General features: G+C 40.1%; 1 protein-coding gene across 2 annotated transcripts in view; it reads left to right on the top strand.

The window, feature by feature from the left end:
• AIG1 (androgen induced 1) overlaps nt 1-26,600 on the top strand; it is a 126,182-nt gene that overhangs the window by 61,384 nt on the left and 38,198 nt on the right. Inside the window, exon 4 of one of the 2 annotated variants that reach the window (XM_033054950.2) lies at nt 8,197-8,289. The exons of the other annotated variant lie outside the window; for it this stretch is intronic. Coding sequence (XP_032910841.1) covers nt 8,197-8,289 — 93 coding nt within the window. The remainder of the gene's footprint in view (nt 1-8,196; nt 8,290-26,600) is intronic. 2 annotated transcript variants of the gene reach the window in all.

A 26,600-nucleotide genomic window follows, 5' to 3' on the forward strand; every position in this document is an offset into this window, starting at 1 on the left:
CCTCTCATGTGCCCTTACCTTGTCATTTTGGAAATAGTTTTTTCTTTCTTGTCCAGGAATGCTGTTGGGACCAAGGTGGGGAACAGAGGGCTGAAGGGGATGCGTGAGTGTTGCCACTAAACACTATCAAGGGAAGCTGAGATGTTGCAAATTTTTTAAAGACCTTTCAAAAGTATGAAACTTTTATGGAATCAAAGCTATTTCACAAGTTACGTGAATAGTTGTGATTGCAGGTAAGAGGAAACAAAAATACCCCTAAGATAGAAAATTGCTTGTGCAAAAGTGGGTCACTGACAGTAAAGTGTAAGAAGTGGCCATGAAGAGTTCTATTTTGATTATGCTGACTACAGTAATAAGATGTATGTTTACTAGACAAAGTTACACCAGAATGAGTAGCAGCACAATGTAGAGGCCTGGATCTACTTTGGGAAGTACCTTTCTTCAGGCAAGAATTCAGTGTTTACCAGTTCTGTCTCAAATCTGAACTCTACGGCTTAGTTGGCAGAAATACAAATATTCACAGCTGTATAAAAAATGTTATTTAGTTCACAATAGTAGCCATGGTTACCTGCATACTTTCATTGCCTTATTCATGTGCAATTCTTTTTTTTCTGGAAATACCATTACCATGTAATATAATACTGTACAACCTCTTGCTAAGTTTTACAGTGTCAGGAAGAACATTCTGGGGTGAACCTTAAAGTGTATTTTATCGAGTTGACTTGTTCATGGAGGATCCCACCTATACATTGCTAGGCAGAGAAGGGCAAGTCTGAACATTCTGTGACTGCAATTTCGAAATATAACTAGTAATGTGTAAAATTCCTTGGCATTGATAATTCTCTGGCAGTGTTTTAACTCTACAACATTTTAAAAGAACTAGCCCCTGCTTGGTCCCTTCAGGAGGTGACATAGACTTGGCAGTTCCTGTCAGTACTTGTTAGAATAGCATGACTAGCCTCATTTACTCTTGCAAGTAACCCCAGCAACCTCAGAAGGGTAGAAAAGTACTGTAATTTTCCTCTTCTCTCTTAATTTTGTCAGTATAACTCAGTGCACTCATTGCAGATGAAATATATGTGAGAATCTAGTGTTTCTGTTATGTTCATGGAAACTAGTCTGACATATATTACTACAGCAGAAATCCCAACCATATTCTAGCCTTTTCTAGGAAAAGAAAATAGTACTTAATCTTCCAGATAGATCACTTTGCAAACAAATCAGTTAAACTTCACAAGAGTATTAAAGACAGTTTACTTAGGCTTATATATTCTTTTCTGAATTGAGAGGTGTGACATGACTTCTGGAGGATTAAAATTGCATATTGGTTTAAATTAACAGCAGCAAAAGGAGTAAAGGATATTTGCTTCTTTAATCTTTGGTGAATTTATCCATAGTCTTTCAGTATAAAGTTCTTACCACTATTGCTACTTTTGTAGAGAAAACTTACCAGACTAAATGTAAAAGTCATACTTAAGGGTCACGTTCCTTGGCATTTTCATGTAAACGGTGAAACCTAGGATTTTAAAAGGTGTTGCATAGAGATTGAACTGGATTTCTAAAACAAAATTTTAAAATTGCTCATGTAACCTTATGAAACCTTGTTGAAAGCCTGATAGAGTTTTAAAATACTATCCAGGCCTGTTTTTAATGCATCTCATACAGGAAGAAGGAAGATGGCATTAAGATGAAAATTTCTATAGCGAAGCCGGCTGTTCCCACAGTCTGGCTTCTGTTCCTGCCATAATACTGCCAGCTTGGAGCTATTTATAGGTATTAGCCTATATCTATCCACACACGTGGATCTACTACTCCCTTCAGCAGTAGTTCTGCTCCTGAAGAAGTTAGTCTGAGGTTTCAAGCTTTGTTTTTCCTTTCAGAGACCCGTTTCTTCAGCTATCTTTAATTCCAATTAGTAGGAATTTGGCCGGCATTCACCCCCTGCTCTTGCATCAGCTTTCCTCCATTGGCCTACAAGCCAGAAAGCTCAGTTGTGGTGCATTCAAATTCTTCAAATTAGTTTCTTACAGTACTGGACCCTCTCCATCATCTTATGATTTCAATACCTTTTCCTCTTTAAGTGAGAGTGACAAGACTCTTCAAAAATGCTAATTGGCTCCTTTATCTCAACGATACAACTTGTCTCAGTCACAAAAAAAAAAAAAAGAACAGCCAAAATTGCTTTTGTCAGATATCACACCAGAATTCTATTTTCTTCTGACTGCATTGAAGCATTCTGGTCCTGTACATGATTTACAATACCAATAAAACCTGTTCTCTTTCATTTTCCTGATGATGAATTCTGGACAATAAATGCTTTCCCCAGGAGCCAGTCCTTGCTTGGAGCAAAAGCACTGTTTAAGTTTGCTGCACTACAGCACGGCTGCAGCCTTGTGTGGTCTGCAGCATTCTCTTAACATTTCCTTCCTTCATTCACCCATCCGTAAATTAGATACAAGGCAGCCAAGCACAGCCTTTCTGCATCCTGCACTACACCACCTTTGTCCGTTACATGAATCCCAAAATGATACAGGCTCCCTGGCAGTGTCTGAGTGAGAGCATGCTCCACTACCATAGCAGCAGCAGCAGCAGCAGTGGCAAGTCTCAGGCTAAAGACCTTGGGGCATGTTATGTCTTCTACCACCTTATGCAACACAGTTATGTAGCGCTGAGGACAGCAAAAAGCTCTGGTAGCTGGTAAGTGTGCAGTGGTGGGCTTAAAACTAAGTTTAACTGAGAAAATAAAAGAACAGAACAAGTATTTGACTGATGTAAACCGTAGTCTCCTTCGTTCTCACATTCTCAGTTCTAACGATTACTTCTCTGCCACACAACTTAGGCACATTGGTGATCTAATGCAAGGGGGTTTTTTCCTGTTTGGATGGAGTGGAAAGCATTCTGCAGCTGTTCAATTGGTTCTCCCAATTTTGTGTTTGTGGTGATTTTTAAAGTAAATATAATATTTGGGTTTCTTAAGTTATTTGTGGTAGTTTACTTTTGAAGAACATTTAACTTAGCCTTCTGCCTTCGGCTTTCACCGAAGAGTGGCTTGAATGTTAAACAGATATTTGTGCAGAAATGTGTTTGCACCAAATAAGTCTTTGATATCAACTTTATAACTATCCACCTTCTGGAAAGGTAGTAAATTTTGCTATCCAACACTTAGGTAATTTTTCCTCCATGTTAGCAATTTTTATAACTCCAGTCAGCATTCCCCCATCTTTATTCATCTCTTATGTAGCTGCATAAAGTATATATATGTATCTTTTTTCCTCCTGCAGTGTTTTGTCCTTCAAAGATTTGAAGCAATGTGCTCAGTGTCTGCTAGTGTAATTCTTTCCATGGCAGCAAATGATGACTTTGCAGAAACAATTTGCTGTAAGCTATGGGGAAGTAACAGCTTCAGAGCATCAACTTTGAGTTTTAACTGGGACTTCCGCCCCTCATATGTACTTAAGCTCTCCTAAACAGAGGCGATGTCATGGTTAAATTATTTTCAGCTTCTGACCTTTTCAGTTCTGCACTTCCAACCACTAAAATGTGAGGTTTCGCTAGTATTGATTTCAAAGGACAGGTCAAGGTGAAATGTCAATGGGAAGAGGAAGGGGAATGTAGTTCCCTATGGGCTTCTTCCAATTCAGGATGTTGTATGATTCTGTATAGTAGTATCTGGGTATCCAGTGTCCAGTTAATATAAATAAATTAGTTTTACTAGAATTTGTTGGAGTGTTTTTACTGCTAAAACTCAGACCACATGGGATACAGTTAATGACCTCCAGATGTGAAATGGAAAGGACCATCAGCAGCCCAGAAAAACTTTTTCTCAGTGAGGAGGGCTACTGCAGCTGGAATTCAGGGAGATGCAAAGGGAAGGTAGCTGCTCAAATCATAAGAACCAACAATCTTCTTCCACTTGCTATGTTCATGGCAGGGCCATTTACCAAACCTGCTGTGCTAATAGAGGTGCAAAGAAGGAGCTGATGAGCTACCCAGGGAGAACCAAGCTGAGCTCTCTAACACACTCCTCAAGGCAGGGATCAATGTTTGCCTGTTGTTAGTGCTTGGGGAAATGCCTCCTGGGGTGGCATTTAGATGAGCTGTGTGTTGAGTGAAGTCTCGTGGGACTGAAATGAACTCAGAATCTTCTTTCCTTTCTTTTGCCAGTCTATCCACAGGGAAGCCTTGGATGGCATTTGATACTGTCTCACTTTTCACATCTTTATCAAACTCTGGCCACATAGAGGCTCTGTAAGGAAACTGGATGCTGGGACGAGGAGTGGGTTGGAATCTGTCTGCTCACAAGATACTCTGTGACTAAGTGCATTTCTTTCATCATAACCTTTTCCACCTTGCTGATTGAGAAACTGGGTAATGATGATACACAGATAGTTTTTCAGAAAATTTTATGAACCTATTGACTTGTAAGGAACATCTGTGTAGCTAAATGAGATGTCCTGCTTTTTAAAAGGCTGTTTAGCTCAGCTGGTCTCTACACAAGTTCAGAGAAAATGAATGGGCAGAAAAATATGTCCACCACCAAATAGCCTAAGGTGCAGTACAGAAATTTGTACTCAGAACATAATATTATAGACATGTTGTCAGGGAGTATTCCTGTTGCACAATGTTCTGAAAACATCTCTGTTTGCCTCGAGGGAATGCCCGTCTGCCCTTCTTATGATCCATGGGAAAAAATACCCCTGTGGTAAACGCAGATGGAGTGTTTCCAATGTCTAATACCCATCCTGTTTTTGTTCCTAGTACAGCAACTGAAGTGTTGTGTTTGTGGAAATCATACTGGTACGCAATAGAGAGAGGAGAGTTTTCAGCTTTTAAGGTCCTATGATTATAGAAAAACTTAACTTTAAGGACACTGTTATAAGTCTACAGTTTTCTGGTTTGCAATTATTAAGTGTTTTTGAAATGTTTACCATGTTTCATAGTTGATATCCAGTAGCTGTGATACTGTTTAAATCCCACCCCCAGTGCCTCTTTCCAATTACTCTACCCCTCCAGATGGACATTATTCTTTCAAGGAACTATCCTCCCACAAAACCAGTGACTCAGGATGCTTTCAGGAGCTATCCTGTGCAATTCATCGTATCTGCTTGTACTGCTTATGCACCAGTCCTTCTTGAGCATTTCTTTACATAGCTCTGTGAAATATAGAGATTAATCCTGAACATCCTACACTGGTGTCATTGTTTTGGGGCTCTTCACCTGGTGTCAGTGGTCTTAAGGTGTGAGCTTGCAAGCATCAAGGTATGAATGGTCAGGATTAAAATTAGCGGAGGCACAGAAATAAGGAATTTTGTGAATTTTATCTTGATAGGTTAATCCTTATGGTCTCAGTTTTAAGCTTTTCACATCATGAAACTGGAAAACTTTTATTATTCAATAAGATTATTAATTTATAATAATTTTAATAATAATACATTATTGATTAATAGATAATTAGATTATCAACTAATCATGTAAATTGAGTATCTGATACCCTAAAAAGGAGGGCAGAGGGGGCACAGTGCCAGCCATTTCCAGAGGAGACTATGTCTCAGTAAGTACATCCTGCAACAAAGGAGGTTTTGGTTGAAAGTTTAGCTTATATTGTTTTTACCTTTGTCTTTCTTACTTCTACTGACTTCTCTATATAATGTAAATTTCTGCTGCTTCTTACAAATCTTAAGGTATTTTTAATATACTCCCTCTGTACTTACATTTCTTGAGAAGTAGTTAATCTATTCTCTGATATTACAGTAATTTCACAACTATAAGGCACATTGTATTATAAGGCGCACCTCCAGGAGTCGGCAAATTTCGCAACTTTGTACATTATATAAAACGCACTGGACTATAAGGCGCACTTTTGTTTTTGCAGCGAAGATCCGTGCCACACGCAACAAAGTAACGAATTAGTAACGGAATCCCACAATCGTGAAGTTCACTGGCAGGTGCTCAGTTTGCAAACATTTTTCACAGATTGGTGTAGCCTTTAAACGCAGCCCCAGGCACCGTCCCCATGCGCGGGCCCCGGCACTCCCGCCCACCCCTGGCTGGCGAGGCGGGGCTTGGGGCGGCCGTGGCTCACAGCTGCCATGGTTCGGGGCGGCTCGGGGCTGCCGCGGCTTGGGGCGGCCACGGCTCACACCTTGGGGTTGCTGCGGTTCAGGACGGTTCAGGGCCACCACGGCTCGTGGCGGTTCAGGGCGGCTCGGGGCTGCCCGCGGCTCGGGGCTGACCATGGCTCGGGGCAGCTCAGGGCTGCCCACTCCCTCCCTCCCCGCCCGGCTCCTACTGGCTAGGGGCTGTCTGTGGCTGCCTGGTCCCACCCACCCCGCGCGGCTCCTGCCGGCCGCGGCCACCCGGTCCCACCCCCCTCGCGGCTTGGCGCTCCTGTGGCACCGCGCCCCCTCATGGCTCGGCTCATGGCTTGCACTTCCAGGTTGGCAAATTTCTCAACTTTGTACATTATATAAGGTGCACTTCTGGGTTTGGACCCAAATTTTAGTCAAAAGGGTGTGCCTTATAGTCGTGAAATTATTGTAATTCCTTCCCAGAACCTACATTTTGAGTCAGATTGTCCCAAGGGGAGTAAACATCTGAATTTCACTTTTGGTTTGCCCTTTTACTTCAATACTTCTTCACATCATTCAGGCCTGTGGCATAAGCCCTTTAGGACAGCATTCTTCCTTCAGGACCATGTTCTGTCTTCTGTCCTCAATATGTGTTTTCCTTGTCAGTGTAGAGCCCGATGCTGAGAAACCAAGCTTTTCAGTGTGTTGCTCACTGTACTTTCTGTAGAGACAAACTATGTGGTGGCAATGATATTATCATCATTATCACTTTATTTGCCCTTCTTTGCATATCCAGTGCATATTCTTAGCACCTTGTTATTTTTTCTACTCTTTAGATGCCAAGCATAGAAAACAGTGTCACTACATCATTTGTTTTGTGCTTGGAGCTGCTTTCTGGGAAATCCTCGCACCACGTTCCAGGGCATGGCACACATATATGCCTCCTGTCTTCTTATCTATAAAAATGCACCAGGTTGGCTGGCTTGCCTACTTGCAAACTTAGGGGTAGGTGTGTCTGAATGGTATTTTGCAGACAGATGCGTCTTGTTTCTGTGTTGTGAGCTGGCTGATACCCCGTTCAGAGCAAGTTATTAGGTTCGTTGTGCATCATGCTAACCACAGCTACACACTCCTAGTTCATTGTTGCAAGGATTTGTCCAGACTCAGAAAGAGAATTCTCACCTACCAAAAAAATACCACTCAGACAAACTCTCACATCCATGGCATTTAAGGTCTGGTAAGAATATTAGGTGATTTTGTCTGACCTCCTGCTTAGCACAAGCCATAACATTTCACTTGCACCTGTAGTGAGCCCAGTAATTTTCATTTGGCTGAAGTTTGTCTTCCAGAAAGGCATTTGGTAATGATCTGAAAAGATAACAATCTTCTGTTTTCCTTAGCAGCTTGCTCCTGTCATTATTCACTGTCACTGCTAATAATTCTCCAAATTTCTAACTTGTCCAGCTTCAGCTTATTATGCTTTTCACTGCACTGTTAAAAGAGCCTTTTATTCCTCATCATGTATCATGATTTTCCATGAGATCTTATGTCTTCTTTTGGATAAGCTGATCAGGCTAAGACCCTTGAAAGTGTAATCTCAGGAGATGATCTAAAATCTTCCAGGCACCAATCTCTCTTATTACCCCTGTTCCCACACCCTCTTAATGGAGGCACTTGAACTGTCATTATGTTGCAACCTACACAAATCCAGGGGTCTGGTGTACCCTCAAAAGTCATTTTGATCATCCCTAGCAAATCAGCACACACACACACAAGGCAAGATGATCACCACCTACCTTTAATGAAGCAGTGTTGCTTATTTTAGGAGTAATGCCTGACAGAGAAAATTAGCTATATATGGTAAACTGTTTACATGTGGTTGACCTAACTACCAGCTGTAATGCTTCAGCTGCTTCTGGTGCTGTTACAGATGTGAGCTTGTCACTTGTTGATGCCACTTTATGTCTGCATGCAGTTCCTTTGCCTTTAACTTGTTTTAAAGCTCTCCCAGTGTATTATTCTTCTTGCATGCCAAAAACATCTCCCACATGAGGGGAATTGCATGCAGCAAACTCTGCGCCAGAGTTTACCTGATGGTTAATTATTCCTCTTTTTTTTCCTTACGCAGCCTGAAAAAAGTCTGCCTCTTTTTCTCTCCTACTTGGATAGAATGCTAGAGCTTACCAAGAATATATTGTACCTTCTCATAAATGGGGCACAGGTAGGGCTTTCCAAGGTCTCACGTCTGACCCAAACACATCACTGCTATGAACACAGCAGTCTGCATAGCCATTATTCACCAGTTTTTCACACATCTATAGATTGTATTTACTCTTTATATTATTAATGGAGGCAAAAAAATGTAATGGTGTTTTTTTCTATTTTTTGTTTGTTTGTTTGTGTTTCGTTGTTTTTGTTGTTGTATGCTGGGGTTTTCTCCATTATTTTGTACATTTTAAATCTGTAAGTCACAACATAATTTCCTCTGAATTATTGTAAACCTGAAGTGCATCTTTATATGGGTACTTCGTGGTTGCACTTGTGTCTCCAAACTGGTTGGGTTGAGAGGAGGAGAAACAATGTTATGAGAGCCAGAAGCTAAACCCACAGCCCAGAGCTGGTGTGTCAGGTGCTTGAATACTAAAAAACTTCAGTCATACTGAAGTAGCCTGATGAATCTTTTAGATTGTTTATAGGCATGGGAAAAATTTTTTAAATAACAAAATGGCAAATTTCAGCTGTACACAAACAACATTTCTTGTCAAAGATTTATTTTGAAAGACATTTTCTAACCCCAACATGCAATTTTGTGACTATTTTAAGTGTGATGCGTCTTTCAGCCTCAGCTTTGGGGATGCATGAATTACCTTGAAGTTTGATTTTGGTATTGTATTATAGAATTTATTGGCAGAATGTTATTATTTTTTTAAATTTACATAAACATCTTTGTACAGCATCTTACAGTTTCAAGGTAGTTTATGGAGGTAGCAGGGAAGTGTAGAAGAGATGATGTTAAATAAGCCGGTCACAATAAATAGTTTGCCAGATGTGTTGTGGAATTTTGGATGGAGTTTATTAAATCCCAAGTGGGAGAAAAGAAGGTTGGGAAGTCACTTCAGAAATATCGCCTGAATTTAAGCTGCTCTGAGAAGTTAATTTAGCTGCTATTAAGCTTTTCAGGAGCTAGTGCAAGGAAATCCAGCTATAAAGATGGGTTGGGAAACAGGTAGGTCCTGCACCTGCACACAGGTCTGTAGTTCAGCTGTACCACAGTGGGTACAGAGATACACATGTTTGAAAATTGTTTCCTTCAGTTGCAGAGAAAAGTTCTGTGTTCTGTGCACAGATGGAGGTAAAACAGTCATCAGCAGGGCCCTCCCAGTCTGGAGGCAGGCAGTCTGCAAGGTATTGGTGTTGTAGCCTAGCAGGTGAAAGTGTCACCTGTCCTAGGTGACATTCTGGGAGCTTGCTTATGTTCCCATGTGTCGCACCTCACACTGTTTGCAGTATCTGGTTCTCATCCCTCTTGAGGATGTACCTGGAGCTGGGGTGCAGCTATGCCATTATATTATAGTGAAGGGGTGGGTAGCAGAATGTGTTTATTAACCTAATTAATTTCTTCATTGTCTCTAGATTAACTTTTGAATCCATTACCGGTCTTGTTTGCTTTTCCTACTTGTTACAGGCCAATTTCCCCACAGGCTTTGCCTATCAAGTTATTTTGCAAACAAACAACTTCTCTCTGAAGAGAGCTTTCTCCCCAGAGTTCTAGTGGCGAAGTCTAAACAAACAAGTCAAACCACTTTTAATATGTTTAACAAAATAAAAAGTCCTGCTCATTGGGTTAAAACTGACCAGATGTTGCTGTAGTTAAATTAATGTCTGCCTCCTTGACTTTGACATTGAAAGTAAAACGAGGAGTTTTTTTCCCTGCTTACAGGGGAGATAAGCATGACCTTTAGTTTCTTTCACATTTTCCTAAGTTACTAGAAAGGAAACTGCATCTATCTTGAACTCTTTCCAAATATGCCTTTCTGTGGAGGTCTGCAAATCCCAGCAGATACTGGAATTACATATTCCAGGATTCCTTCTAGATGAGATCAAGTGAAGATGTACCCTGTGCAAGTCCTGGTCCTTGCCTCTAGGGCACCTCAGGTGATTGGTAACCTGGACTCTTCCCAAACCATGGGTTTCCACCTGAGATCGCTTCTCCTCACCATTGTCCCGTGGCTCTGCTTTGTTTAAAACAGCCCATGAAAAGAGATTTTCTGACCTCTGGTACATCCCTATTCTGTCTTAAAACATAGTTGTGCACTTGTACAGATAAGGAAGACTCACAGACTCTCTGCTTCCCTCTTGAAGGAGAAATACAAATGTCAGAGGTTTCTGTCCTTTTTTTTTCAGCAGCCTCTTTAGAGCAATTTGCCATAGGGCTAGAGCTGGAATATGTTGAGTTTTCATACCTTTTCTAGTTTGCTCTTAACCAAAAATTTACTGGTTATCTAAAATGCCAACCAAACACCAAAATTATGTTGTTTGCATGTCCCTCCTTGTGTGGTTTTTGGATTGCAGTATGAACAGCAGCATAACAGATGTGTGTTCTTTCTGTGCATTCATTTTTTTTTCTTTATTTGAAAGTTCCTATTCTGACCTTGTAAAATCTAGGGCCTTTCAGAAAAGAGAAATTAGAACCTTTAGTTTCCGAAATCTCTCACACACAGACATCTGGGTACACACACCCATGCTGATTACGTTTTGTTTATAAAGAATTTGATTTTTTTCCAAAGTATTTCTTAATGCATTTCGAAGAGAAAAATAAATATAGTATATGGTATCATACAAATTATTAAATGTCTTCTTTGAAGAAGAACTTGGCGATTACTGTAAGTGTTACTGGCAAACATAAAATCTGTTTAAATTTGAGAACATGGGCATCTGGCAGAGAAGAACATCGGCTATTTGGGCCTCAGCTTCCATACAGTGTGAGTCAAATGAAACTTGGCATTAGTTATACTGTTTAGTCTTCAAACATTTTTTATGAGCCTCCCTTTCTCTCAGTGAGATCAGATCAGCCAGTGAGATGATACCCTGATCAGCATGGACTGGTGGTGTTGTTGTCTGTGGAAGATAATTTTGGAAACAATAATAAATTATACTTTGAAAGGAATAAAATAATGAAAAATTCATCAGTTTTTCTCCACAGACTTTTTAATTTAGTATAATTCTTAAGATTAAGGACAGAAGATAGCTACAGAAGTTAATTTTTTTTTTTAAGTCCGTAGCATTGTTAATTTTTTTTTCTCAACTTTCCAAATACAATCTTCTAACAAAATCAAGAGCATATCTAAATGTAAGATGTATTCAAAGCTTGAATTGCAACACTCCAGTCCTTCCAGATTACTAGGAGAAGTAGACTTGACTAGGTCTTTGGCTGAAAGATGGCTGTATGAAAGATACTTAAAAATTAAGAAATACATAGTTCACAGGTGTAAGAGCTGTGGGCAAATTTTGGCACTGAACTTCTGAAGGGTTCAACTTGTCCCAGAGAACAGAGGAGCAACGGAGGTGTTAGGTTTTCTAAAGGCTGTCTTGCATCTTTCCTTACCCATTTGACATCAATACAAGTTAGGCCATTCCTTTCAGTGCAGTGAGGTATTGTCCAGTGGTTTGCTTCTTAAGAAATACATTCACAGACTTTTCATATAACTAAATTTTCTAAGCAAAATCTTCAAATATTTTTCTTAAGTTGAACTGAATTGTTGTTTGATATTTACCTGCCTTATTAAGGCCTTTCTCATCATAAGTCATTTTACCTACTGTCAAGATGCAGTGTGGATTTCTTCACAGCAGTAAATAAAAGTGCAGAAACTTGGTCACTTTTTCTGAGCTTAAAAAATTAAGTACAGCAGTCTGAATTTCCAGATACACTAAAACTGCTGTATTGCTTCAAACCAAGGGTCTTGAACATGGCATGTGCCAAAAAAGGACAAGTTTTCAGAAATGTGGCCAAACTGAAGGTACAAGCAGTGCGTGTACATAGCTGAAATTGGATGTAGGTAGTGAGTGCACTGTGCATTCCTCTGGGTTGGGTGCTAGAGTAGATCAGAGGACTGGGTCTGTATAGTTATACTCCTCCCTTATTTTCTGGTTCTGTTACCTGCTGTCTCCTCACTTAATCACTGAATCTATCCCTTCATTCATTTGGCTTCAGTGAAGTTTTATAGTTGTTAAAACACCACGTGTTTCACACATTCTTAGGGACAGAGAATTCTGAGGAAAGCAATCACTTTTTTTGTTGCTGTTGAAACAATTGCTTTTATTTGGACTGTGCTTAGTTTTTAAGAATAATTGCTGGCCTTATCTGAAAATAAATACATATAAGTGAGCTATAATTTTTAAAGTATTTAAGTACATTCTTAGAACTTCATTCTCTGATCCAGCAGAGGACTATGAAGTTTATTACGAGTCCAGAGCATCTCTCTTATGAAGTAGGCTGAAAGAGCTGGGCCTGTTTAGCTTGTAGAAGACACAATTGAGAGGGGATCTTATCAATGCACATGAACATCTTAAGGGTGGATGTCAAGATGGTGGGACCAGCCAGTGCTGCCCAGTGACAGAACAGTGTTGGGGCAGTGGACATAAACTGAAATACAGGAAATTCCATCTGATTGTGAGGAAAAGCTCCATCAATTTGAGAGTTACGGAGTTCCTTTGAGCATAACAGAGCACTTTGACAGGTTGCCCAGAGAAGTCTTTTTCTCTGGAGATGTTCAAAACCAGCCTGGACAGGATCCTGTGCAACCTGCTCTACGTGGACCTGCTTAGGAGGGGTATTGCACTGCATGATCTCCAGAGGTCCCTCCCAACCCCAATCATTCTGTGATTCTGGGACTTCATTGGGTTAACATTTTCAGAAATGTGTCTCTTCCTCTATTTTCATTTTTCTGTCCCTCAACCCACTGGGGTGTGTCCTGAGCTGAAGTACCATGAGGCCCAGATGGATCTTCTAGTCTCAGTTAACTGTCTGGTCTCTGGTGGGTCTGTAGCGGAGTTGTAAAACTGAGCCAGGAAAGGACACAAAGGTAAAAAAAAGGAGAATGTCTACTCAGAATCTTACTGTTTCCCTTTTTATCTGTAGTTTTGGCTGCTTTTGAAAGGTGTTCAAAAAGCTATTCTTATACCAGAAACCAGCATGTGCTGTGAGGCACACAACTGTTTTTCTCTAATCTTGCCCTATAAGTCTTCTGTTCCTCCTTTCTGACCAGGGCCAGAAGAACATCATGCATCTCCATGCCTCATGCATCTCCATGCCTGAACAGTGGCTCAACTTTTCTGAAACTTGGCTGGTTGCACTTGGGCCATGCTGCAGAGCTTCAGGCACAGGCAGGCACCAATGCACAAGATGCATCAGAAAAGCAGGACACAACCAAACACCTGCTTGTGGTTTCTTCTGCTGTTTATGTCACTTCTGCTTCACTTCCGATAAATCAGAAAAAACCTGATACGAGAGTAGTTGTCTGGAGGAAAAGGGGAAAGAGAAGAAGGAAGAGCATAGGGGTGCCACAGGCAAGGGGAGAGAGGAATAGAGAGCTGTGACATGGCAGGGAAAGGACAGCCAAGGCTCAGGGTATGGCAGAGAAGAACTGCACAGAGAATATGTCAAGCCCAGCGGATGGGGACAAGGACAGTGATGATACACAGGAGCCATTGACATAAGAGCATGGCCGGAAGGTCCTGAAGTCGAATGGGAGGATACCACATAAAGGACTTCTGGGCTAAACCAATACAGACAGCATGTTGGTCTGGAGAAGGGGAAACCAGTGTTTGTCTGATGTGATATCCCTGAAGCTGAAAAGGAGCTTATGAATGCACCAAAGGAGCAAAAACAAAGTTCTTCACAGTGTAAATTGTAAATTTAGCCAAGAATTACTCTTTTAAAAATTGAACATGGTAGATTTTATTAATTTATGCCTCAATTTATTGCCTCGTGATTCAATGAAACATTTTGGATGCTACTGCCAATAGCAAAGTGTAGCTGAAACAAAAATTAAATCCTTCTGGCTTATACTAGCTTTTTGGTATGGCTTTTCATGGAAGAGTGATGTTCTTTGCCTTGAGCATGCCAGAAGTAGCAGAGGTCAGTCAGGGACTAGAACCACTAGCCGGGCTTGATTGTAAACGCTGTCCAAAAAAATTTCCTGCTTAAGTAAGTGGTATTCTCTTCTCTATAAAACGCCTACGAATGTCTCCCATATAAAGTCTTTACCTCAAAAAAGCACCAAGAATGGAGAAGCAGAGGAAGCTGGGAAAGGAAAGAGAACAGGGGGAAGAGGGCAAGGGCAAGGCAAGGGCAAGGCAAGGCAAGGGCAAGGCAAGGCAAAAGTGCTTTCCATTTATATTAGTGTTGTGTAGCTTGGGAAGTGACAGAAATTTCCTCAGATAAACATTCAAATATACAGCATAATTTTTTCAGATTCTGTCTTCTCACTCCATCTCTGCATTCCTTGTGACCCTCTCCACCCTTTGCATTCTTTTCACCGATTTAGGAGTTTTTTAATTTGCCTTGCAGGCGGAAAAAACATTTCTCTGGCACCAATCATAATAGAGAGACAGAATCTCTGGCATGTTAACCAATTGTATGAAGAAGAACTTTTCTATTGGAAAGGAAGGTGCTTTTTAATTTTAATTCTTAATTGGTCCAAACAACAGCACCTGTATATAGGTCTGTGGGGCTTTTTCCCACAGATTATTACTGTTAGACATAACATTAGAATTACAAACAGGTGGTTACCATGACATTGTTATAGATGTGTGCTGAGCCCTATAGTTGTGTTCATGTTGCTTCTCTTTATTTAGTAATTTATAAGCTGAATGTTTGCTTACTTAAATAGTGGAATTCAGTTTTGGTGATCATCACTTCTACTAATTGCTGGCTTCAGAAGAGATCAAATAATTATGTTTCTGAAGCAAGTCTTTGTTTAGTCTTCATTTATGCCTCCTTCTCTATACCTCCACTGTGGAGCAGGATGGAGGGCAGCCTCTTCTAGTGTTTGCCTTGCTCACTTGCCAGCTGGTGGTATGGATGTGTCTTTGACATGGACAGTTTGCTGTCACAGTTTGGTTCTTCCTTAGGGAAGATACTGCACTAAAAGAAAACTTCCCCCTTCATTACCCAGCCCTTTCTTCTGGCACTAATGATTTTTAATTTTTTTTTTTTAGCTGTGGGGAAAAACATTTTCACAGCTCTGAAAAGGGTTCATTCAGCCTTTCCGTAATAGTTCAAGTGGTTGGTTTTCTTCTGGCTTCTGAAATACATTTCAAGTCACAATCTGGAAAAAGTTCTAATATGGTTCCAAGTCTTGCTGCTGAATTTGGATACGTTGCTGGGACTTACTTGGTAGCTCATCCTTAACAACTGACAAAATATTTACTCAGCACAGTGCAAAGAAGGCGAACTTTCTCCAAAATATTATACAGAGTTGGAGTCAGAACACAGACAATGAGGCAAAAAATTGGACCTGCCCACCAAGCCATTAGTTGAATAGTTTTCCAGAATGTCATGAGAAAGAGCTTCATGAAATCACTTGCTGCATAACTGCTTCTTGTGATATGGGAGTGGAGAGGGCAGCTAGGTCCCCAGCAGCGAAGACAGCATATTGCAGATACTGAAGTCTTAAGCGTATATTTGCATAGGCAGTGCCAGCAGGGAATGTTCTTTACTGCTTATTAAACATTTACTTTGTAAAAAGGGTCTTTCCCTAAACTGATCTTCTACATTCAAAATGAACAGAAAAATATTTAACCCAAGCTGGATTCGAGTGTTGTTCCTATTTTGGTATTTTTAGAGTGTTAGTTTATCCCTGGGGAAAGGATTATTAAACTATTAGAACCAGATTGGAGTTTTTGAAGTGTGGTGTGCTGTTCATCTTTTTGTCTAGAAAATGTGGGGTTTGTTTCACAGGTTTTACCCCACTTTTTTGGGAAATCATGGAGGGAGAAAAATTGCAGTAAATTAACTTCAGTACAAGAAAGCCCATAGTGACTGTAAGTCTAATCATAGGGAGTTTTATGTTTTTATGTTGTCTTCATGTGATCCTTTTCAAAAGAGCCTCCTCAGCAGTTATATACCATTGTGTTTTTGACAGTGGTACATTGTTGCTTTAGTCCAAATAATACAGGGTATGTCCTGAAATAAGAGCACATCTCACTGTATGCTTAAATACAGTACTATGGTAAGTATTTCTGACAGATTCCTTATTCTCGGTGTATTTCCCTCCAACAAAATAAATCAGACATCATGAGGCATAATAATTCAATCCTTCTGAAACTAAGGAGAAATGTTTTCAAAAAGCAAGATATTTTTGACAGTCTTAAACTACAGTAAACCTATCTTACAACCACCTTTATATCCATTGATGTCATGTTACTGTTTTTCCCATCTTGTTAAAGTAAGAAGAAATACACTGTCTCAAGTCTCTGAGAAATAGGATGGCACAGCTACTATAGCTGTAGAGATTTGGAGGGAGAGGATAAGAGTGAGGACTTTTTCTTTATTTTGTTCATTTAATAATTTATACATTTGTCTTCAAAAATAGTAATCACATGGATTAGCATTTTGGGTGACTTACCTGCAAACTTGTCTGTTGTCATCTTTTTTGAGACCCTAAGAAAGAAGATTCTTTGTGGGGTCCTCAACAGTCCATCAGAGGTGTTTGTAAGGAATAACCCACCACTTCTAGGCAATGAAAAAGCAAAGAGCACTGCCATACACTTGTTCAAAAAAACCTATGAAGAGTGCTGACTTTTCATTCATCCCAAGGCTTGAAAAACAGACACGGATGTCCTGCAGCTGACTTTCTCTCAGAACTCAAAACATTAAAATCCATTGTGCAGTGGTTTTTAGTCACTTGCTTTTTTTGAGATGTTGTGTAACCTAAAGAAAATAGGGCTTTTCAGGGTTGTTTAAAAGTTCTGTTTATGATACAGAAAACATGACAGTCCAAGTTAATTACTATTTCAGTTGCTGAAAAACTGGAAGCATGAACAAAAAAAGAAGATAAAGTAACTCTAAGAAGAATTTTGTCAATTGCTCCTCCAGGTGTACAACTGAATTGTTGTTATTTTTATATAAAACAAATGGGAAAAATTATGTGCTGTACTTGAATATAGCATTTCATCAGTAAATAAGAATAACATACCCACAAATCAACCAACATTTCCTCAAAAACCTAGCTGAGATGAAATAATGAAATAACTATCCAAATTGCTATTATTCCAGAAACCAAACTATCCATACTCAAGAAGAATGGAATCAATTAAATCTTAAGCAACTGAACCATTCATGTTACATGAACCACCTTATTACTAGTTTTGTTTTGGCACACTGTTTCATCAAGGGTTAAGATTTTCAGAAAATTGCATGAAAGTGTTTGCCCACACCTTTTTTTTTTCATATTAATGGAAGATATGGGGCCAAGCCTCTGCCAGCTCTTTAAAAATACAGGTTTTTAAGGAAAAACACAGAGAATTTTGAAAAGGGTGGGGGGGTGGGACACGACACATTTAGTCATTTGCTCCTTCACTTTTTATCCAGGTTTCAAAAATATTTTCTGATGTGATAGAGAAGTTATTTTCTTGACATTGTGTGTGAAAACAAAACCACACAGAGAAACCAATCAAAACACAACAAGAACAAAAACCTTCATGTAACTCTCAGTTTCTCCTGATAATTGATAAAGTTAATGATAAAATTGTCGCATTTCAAGTTCTTCCTCAAACCAACTGCATTAGAGGATTTTGAAAATGTGTAAGAATCCAAAAAAGAGAACTATATAGAGTTTTACAGGTAAAGATTATGCTATTGCAATTCTGTATCTTCTGAAAAAGAAAATAGGACTTAACATACCTGTAGAGTATGTTCAAGCCATTGCCTTTATAATGTCCCGTACCTAGTGCTTGTTAAGGACTTGCATTGCCTCCTTGGGCCCTGAGCAGGTCCCCAAGCTGCAAGAGTTTCAAGTGAGTCAGTACAGGGCTGTCTGGCAGCCAGAAGGGAGCTGGAACACACTGATGCTTCTCTGCTGTGTCATGTATTTGGAGATGGGGTGTGTGGGTAAGGAATGTGAAGAAGAGTGTAAAACCAATGCTCCCCTTTGCCTTTCTGTTAAGAGTGTGTTTTTTATAGCGCCTTAATTTCATTTGTTTTTTCCCTAGTTCCCCAAGCTAAAGCTTGTTGAGAAAAAAAAAGAGAAGAGGGTGTAAATTGCCTTCTCCGGTTCGATGCTACATTTTTTACGTGTAGTGGCCAAATAGTGGGAGAATCTGAACATGGACAAGGCTGCTGGAGCATTTTTTCTGCAGCAAGGAAGTCACATGTGACGGAATATAATGAAGTCCTTTTCTTCTTCTACAGCCACCATTTTCCAGCCCCTTGCATCATCTGTGTCTGAGACATATTTAGAAAAAATGTGGTGGCTAACATATGTGAAAGCTGGCTCTTTGTGAGCTGTGGCAGTGTTGGTTTAGGTTGCCCAATGTTGCTTCCTTTCTATACCAAAGTGGATGTGGTTATACTTCTAAAAGTATTTTTGTGACTGTAGCCTATTTTGATCAAGGAATTTTCTGCCAACATAAACCTCCTGTGCAGGGTTGGGGTTACATGAGTGTCTGTGTAGATGCATCTCGTAGTCTGCATTATATTTTGGGAGACTGACACCAGTGGCTTTAGTTAGGACCAGGTAGTGCAAAAGGTGAAGGCCAGCACTTGCTCTGCATTTATACTGACAAGAGCATGGGTGTGATGAAGAACCAGGCCCTTATTGTCATCTTTAAATTCAGTACAGCAGTCTTTCTCTCACCTTTGGTATGGGCTCTTGGCACCAACATAGACAGCCTTGAAACATGTCTCTCCTCCTGTTGAGAAAAGGTCAGGCACCGCAATGTTTCAATTCCATACTTCTGTTTTCTGCTCCAGCATAGATCTTGCCCTCCCTTTACATTCCTGCTTTGTAATGAGGGTGATGGTGCAGTTGTTGTATTTATCAGTGAAAATCTGTTATCTGAAATAAACTGCTACCCATACTCCAAGATAGAAATTATTACCTAATACCCATTTCTAGTGCTTGACATGCTTAAAGACCACTTTGTCCTGCTTAAGGAGTGAATGCTATACTTAGATTGTGGAAGTCAGACTGTTTCTATTATACGTATTTTAATTGATAATGTATTTGACAATGGTATTATTGTATGTCAGTTGCTACAGGAATTTAATAAACTCCAAGACTCAGCCATAGGTAAAGTAATGAAAGCATGTATCTATTGATTGACAAGTATCGCTCTTTAACTGAGAAGTTTTGAACCTCAAATGTTAATAACTTATTGCTAGATGTTTTCATATTTTTTCATTTTGATTTTACTGAGACACACTATTAATCTATTCATTGCAATTAGAAATTTCTGGAATCTCTACTTGAAAAGCAGTATGGAACATAATCTCATCCAAAAAACAACAGTGAACAGTGAAAGCACATGAAGTCAGAAACAACTGCTGTTTGGACTGAGAAGCTGGCATGTTGGGCTTTACTTCAGTTATGTCCATCCCTCAGTTGCATTTTTAAGAATTTTTAAACGTGGTAGAAATCTGGGGCAATTTGCTCTGTTTATATTTATTCTGTCACAGTATCTGTCATCAGGTCTGTGCATATAGGTAAACATAAATTGCTTTGGTGGGATAATATTCCTGCAAGACTACATTCTCTTTTTACTGTAGCCTTCACTGGCTGTGTCCTTCCAGTAAAAAATCATCTTAAGCTATTTTTTTTCTGACTTTTCTTCCCTCCTCCAGCTGGAAACTATATGTGAACATCCTTTAACTATCATGTTAGTTTACAGGAGCTAAATTTGACATGACATGTAGCACTGTCATCCTTAACTTTGTATCATCATCTGTTGTTCTGGTTAGCATCAAGCTCCTTTAAATTTAGTAGTCTTTGTCTGCCCTAATCTTTTCATGATGAGTAGTTTTATACATATTAATAGACAGTAATTTTGTGGTACAGACGAGGCTGTCTTCAGCTGACTTTTTTTTTTTTATTTTGATATAAAATTTCAGGGGAAAGAATGCTATGTTCCCCAGATGCCTTTAACCTTTGCAAACAGTATTATGTTTTGTACTTACTTTGGAAGCTCTTTTATTTCTGTTCTGTTATGGCTTACCCAACATGTCCATTTCCTGATTTTAACAAAGAAAATTTGTAAGTCCCTCCCTGACCATGGCCTATCCAGAGCATTGCCTTAGGTACTGTTTGGAAGTTAGTTATGTTCATGTCAGCCCATTATTCCCTATGCTTCCTTCATAATTAGGTATTTTTTAGGGTGCAGAGAATATGGTTGGCACAGGTAGTACAACTTCAAACATACAACCCTACCTGTGAACAGATCACATCAGTTAGATCTTTAGCAGTAATCCTGTACATAGCTGTGAGTTTTGCTTCTAATCTTCAGAAGGTTTCTTTCCCACCTTTTTGGTTTGGTTTGATTTCACCTTGAAACAACTAAGAACCATAATGGATAACTAAGTATCATAAAATGGAGCAACAAGCTTCTGAAGTTAACATAGTTAGTGAAAAAATGCTAGCTAGAGTGTGCAATATTTCTCATCCAGTCCTGATAATAATAAGCATGATGCAAAAGTATCTTTAGAGGATAAGGGTGGAAAGGTGGTGGACAAACTGGTGAAAAATCCCACTGACCCTGGTGGCTGGCTGCAAGGCTGCCTGCCCCTGATGGCTAATACCCATTTGAAAGCTCTTCAGATGTGCAGACCATAGACATTGTATGATGCCCTGAACTGAGGTACTGAACTAAGGTACCAAGGGATGAGTAAAGTAAATGTATCATTTTCATCCTGCTCAAGAAACTCAGAGACAGGTGGCATCATCAGTGTCGTGTATATGAATCTTCTTTCACAACAGGAAACTGCAAAGAGAGAGAAAAAAGGTGAGTGCTGTGAAGCAGGCTTTCTAGGTAGGTTGGCTCTGTGATCTTTGCATAATTTCTGCTGCCTGTGGTCTAGAATATAGATACGATAATAAATACCCCTTTTCAATGTTAGCAACCTATGGTGTGAATTCTTGTCTTAAAAACTTCAGAATGATGTAGGGATGACAGGGAACCCACCCTCCCTGTTCGTACTTTGTTTGCAGATAGTTTCCCTCAAATGTGTTTGCAACTTTGCAGTTCCTTGGAGGGGGGAGAAAAAAAGTATTCAAAAGGAATACTGAGCATAAGGAAAACCTTTTTTTACTGTGAAGGTTACTGAACACTAGATCAAGTTGCTCAGAGAGGCTATGAAGTCTCCATCTGTACCGATTATCAAAATTCAACTGGGTGCTGCTGTGTGCAATTTGTTCTGGTAAAACCTTGTCTGAACAGCAAGCTTGGACTAGGGGATCTCCAGAGGTCTCTTCACACCTCAGCTTTGGAAAAGTCTATCCTATGCTTAGCAACTTAGGAAATGAATCTTTCAGACATAGAACAAAGCAGCAGCTACCATCACTCCTGATTCAGGTAGCCTTTGCTTGACTGCATATGGCCTAAAATGTTGCCATTTGGCTTTTGCTATTTGCCAGTATGAGAAGTAGATCATTGCAAACCATCGTTGCAATCCCAGGAAAGCAAGAAGCCAAAGTGTGCATTTGCTGATCTGTTCATTTGAGCAGAGGTTCTGCAGCACAGCGAGGTAGTTGCAGAGATGTAAGAATAAGTCCATTGCAAGCACATGGAAAAATTCTTAAAAACATGTGAGTGGGCAGTACAAAAGCTTTTGCAGATGCAATAGCAGCATGTGTTGCTGGCCCTGTGTGCCCTTGGAAAACTGTAAAATGCTTCTCCATTGATTCTGCATCTTTTGTAGGCAGCTGATGAAATGTCACTATTCTTCAAGCACAACATGCATAACCATCACTGTAGTGGCTGCTCTGGAGAGATTTACAGCCTTTGGAGCCTTGGCAGCACAGATAGGGAAAGGTTATCTTCATGTCTCCTCTTCTGCATCTGCCAACAGGGAATTGCTTCTCATTGGCTGCCTAGGAGAGATTTATGGTCTTCACTCTTCAAGAGTGCACGATATAACATCTACTCCACATTGTCAATGTTCAGCAGGTGTTTGGAGCTGCAGTTTGAGTGACTGATCACATTTCAACAGGAGATGTGACATTGCTTTTAGAAGTTGCAAGTATTTAATTTCATAGGTTTTCACCTGCTTTAGCTGGAGGGTGAGAAGACATTTGAAACAGCTCACAACTAAATAATTAGCTGAGGTTGATAGTGTGTATGTAATTGCTGTAGATCACAATTTAATTTTGTGATGCACTTGAAAAGGTGTCTGTGTTTCTTTGAGGATTTGTACATTTTAGGAACCTTCTAAATGATTAGGAGGGGCTAGGTCAGTCATGGTTTTTGGACAGAAGAGAAGGGAAGTAGTGGAGGCCAAAGACAAGTGTGATTTTTCCACAAGTATTTTTTCATAAACATGTTTAAAGGGCAATGCCAGGAGGGGATGAAGAGAAAAGCATGCACTGAAGAGATGTAGGAATTAGAAGGGAATCCTGTCTTTGTATGAAGGATTTACTGAGTGAAATACTGGTTACTGAAAAAACACCAACCCTTTCAAAACTTAGACCTGCAAAGGTAGGTAGAGACTTTTGTTAGCATTTTAGTAAAAGAGTCAGACATAAAGACTGTATTAAAATAATCCAAATTTTTAAATATTTTTACTTTTTCCTCACCAACCTGTTCTTTCCACTGAGAAGAACAGTGCTCTTAGATTAAGGATGCTGTTTTGGTGCAATCATCAGCTCATGGAAGTAAGAGCTGCAGGGGGACATGATGAATAACCACATGGCTAGACTGTAGTCTGAAAAAACACAAAAACCTGGAAAGACCCTGGCCATGAGCAAGCTAAAAATTGCTAAATTCTAGTCCAGTATAGGTAAAAGCACAATACCTAAATGCAGATGAAAGAAAAGGACAGGTAGAAATAGGTGGTGGGTTGATGAAGGTGTGACAGGGGCTTGAAACAAGAAACAAAATAAATGACACGGGTCATTGTGAAAACAAACAGATAAATATGGCTGGAGCAAGAAAGCATTGCTTTTTTTCCCAAATGTCTGGGACATTTGGAGTCCCAGACAGAGTGAGAGTCTAGATCTTGATGAGAATGTGGACAGGACTGATTAATAGAGAAAAGCTTTTCTTGAAATGAGCAAATACTTGCTTCCCTAAAATTGCTGCACCGAGTGAGCCAAGGACATGGTTTAGTGCTGAGTATGGGCAACAGGACCTGCCTCCTGCACATGCCCCTGTATGCTCAGGGAGCAAAAGGAACCTCCACCTTGCAGGGTGAGTGAGAAGGTGTAACACAATTTTGGGGATTATGTTTCCCCCAATACATAAGTCTCACTGAGCTACAGATAAGCTGTCTTGGCTGCAGATACAGAGCCTGGATTCCCATTCTTCGTTATCACCTTAAGAGCAGATCAGGTAAACTTGCATTCAGGCATGAAGAGGGGAGGCTCTGTTGTGCTCTGTCTCAAATCCATCCTCTCAGGAGGCAGGTGTGTTGATGTCTTTTTCGCCACCATAAACAGCTTGAGGAAATAAGATTTCTGACAGCCCACGGAAGTTGTTACAGACCTCGGGTGAATCAAGCCAGGTAATCAAGCTAATAGAGAGGCATCAGAAAGATGAATCACTGTTATTTATACTGTGTGACTGCTAGAGTCCTCCACCCTTTGTGCCTGGCACAGTAAAAAGCACATACTAGAGGATGATCCTTGCCCCGAATTCTTGCTATCTAATTGAGAGCATGGACTTGTAGAAGTGGGAGCAGGGCTGAATTTTACTAGCTGAGATCTGTAATGCTAGTTCACTTCTGGAATATTTTACAGGTCAACAGAAGGTTATGGTAATTGCCTTCATGGCCAAGCTGTTGCATGTGATCTTTTGACAAGCATGGCACAACAGCATTCATTCCCATTTAGCATATTAGAGACAAATACTTGTTGCCGTGATTTTGTCTCGTTGTATGTTCCCACAGAATCTGATTGGGTGACTTAATTTCTCTTCCTTTTTCACTCTTAAAGACTGATTAAAATTTTAGTAGTTAAGTGAAGTATCTGGGATTTATGGTGATTGTGACCTGGTACTTCATAAAGACTGCGATGTTATAAATAATAAATGATGAGACTGCAGATTAATACCACTGAGATGACCACAGTGCAACCAAATGTTGTTCTTACCATACATATGGAGCACAAATCTGTATTTGGATTTTTAGAAATGCTCTATCTAAAAAACTTCTGATAAAAACAAAGCATCCCAAACATGGCTTGCTGGTATTTGTTAGCTAGGTTTTTCCATACTTGTTTTCAATTATGCTGAAAAAGGCTCAAATGATCACTGATCTCTTACAGCTTTTAAAACCAGAAATTAATTAGCTGTCTGTTTTGGGGACAGAGAATGATTCAGATTCAGGATGTTTCTTCCTCCTTGCAGCTCTGATCATGCACACCTCCAAAGCTGCTAATAGTATTTCATGTAGCTGTTTAATGTAGGGTGTCATGTCAACAGTTTTCTGTTCTTCATTTCTTATAAGGACAAGTTCCTTGTGTATCTCCATTTTTCCATCCTGCTGTCGGCTCTTGTGGTGTCATTTCCTTCTGTTCTTTTTTCTTCCTTCCCACACACCTCCTTTCTCACAGGTTCACAGCATGATTACAGCTTAGAGCCTAACCCAGAGCTCGAGTGGAGCAGTTTGCAGCCCATGGGGCCTTGCTGTGACCATGATTGAGACTGACAGAAAGAGTAAAGATTTCCACTTTTATGAAGCATCTTCATGGCTACCATGAGAAGCTCTGTGACGTATGGCAATAGCCCTAAAGGAAGCTAAAGACATACACACAACATTAAGAATGCTTCCTGCAGGATATTCAGATGCCAGACAGGACTTTTTCCTAGCCTGTCCAGGAAATTTATTGGGCAGTCCTAACCTTGCTCACCATTCCTTTTCTGTTTCCACTCTTTACACAATTCAGATTTATATAGGCACATAGCGCCTCCTAACAACTTGTTAACAATAGAATTCCTCTTGCAATTTATTTTTTTCCTTCCCACCACAGGCTCCACTCTTCCTGTACGAACACCTGTGTTTGCTCTGTGCCCCCTCTGCACACAGCCACAGCCTCTGCTTTGCATTAGCAGCCTTGCTTGAGCTTGGTATATGCTGTACCTAATACATCTAGTTTGTATTAGTGTTCCCTTTTTGATCAGTCTGTGTGAGAACCCAGCAAACAGGAAGGTAGCCACCCTCTTATGTTGATAGTTCTCTGGTAGCGAGCATTCTCACCCTGTTGTCCCAGCTCTTCTCAGCCAGTTGCACCATATTTAGGGCAAATTTGAAGCCCAGCCAAGCTGACAGTCAAAGTTCCCCTCGATAAAGTCTCCAACAGCAGGAGGCTCCCGATGGTGTTGTCATTCTCATGCCTACTGCTCAGGTTTTTATTTTTTCCCCTAACACATGGGATATGCTAAACATGAGATGAAGGAATGGGTATCCATCATGAAATATGATACTTATCTGAGTGCTACAGATTTTGATTTTCCTTTACCAATTGTAGCAGCTGAAGCAGTGGTCCCTACGGTGAAGTTATATCATGCTTTCTAGTCCAGTTTTCTTTTTCAAACTGCTTGTGAATTCCTGAAACTTTTGTTATCTGAAGTACTCCAGGCTTTGTCTCTGTTTTACTTTAATCAAAGTCAACCATTTTTTTCACTTTTCTTTGAAAAATGATTGAAGACTGCCTCAAAATCAAATCAGACAAGTTACAAAGTTTGTTAGCTATGCACACAAAGTGGCTTCATTCTGGAAAATGAAACACAGCATGGAAGCAGTCTTTGGTCAGACATCATGATTTCATTGCCACTGGCTTTGGCTTCATTAGTCTCTCTGGCAAATGGTGAATATGTGGACTTAGTAATTGTTTAAGTGAAGTTAAAATAAAGAGTTTACTCTTCTTTTGTAGATAGGTGAATGTTGTCACTTTTAGATAAATCTTCCACTGTCATTAAGAGGATCAATAAGGCTTGTGAAGGTTAAGCTTAACTTTCTGAATCTTCAGTGGTTGTGTTTCAATAAGTCTGTGAGCTCCATGTGCTGTAGCTGTATACTCAGTATTAACTCAGGCATTGAGATGGGTGTGGGAACTAGCCCTCAGCCCTCCAGCTGGCACTGAATTTGTTGTTCATGGAGCTGTATGTCAGTCTTCAGTTGCTTGGAGCTGTGTATGGAGAGGGGCAGGGGCCGGACCAGTTCGGTCAGCAGCTGAAGCTGTCTTGCAGGAGCTTGCGTCTCCCACAAGGGCATCCTGATACCCTCTAATCCTGTCCTAGAGGGGGACGCAGCAGGACCTGCCAGGCTCTGTGCAGAGTAGCTTTACACTGGCTGAGTCCTTCACATGGAAGGATTTCCTGGAG

This window comes from Catharus ustulatus, chromosome 3, assembly GCF_009819885.2.
Source record: "Catharus ustulatus isolate bCatUst1 chromosome 3, bCatUst1.pri.v2, whole genome shotgun sequence".
Classification (NCBI taxonomy): Eukaryota; Metazoa; Chordata; class Aves; order Passeriformes; family Turdidae; genus Catharus; species Catharus ustulatus.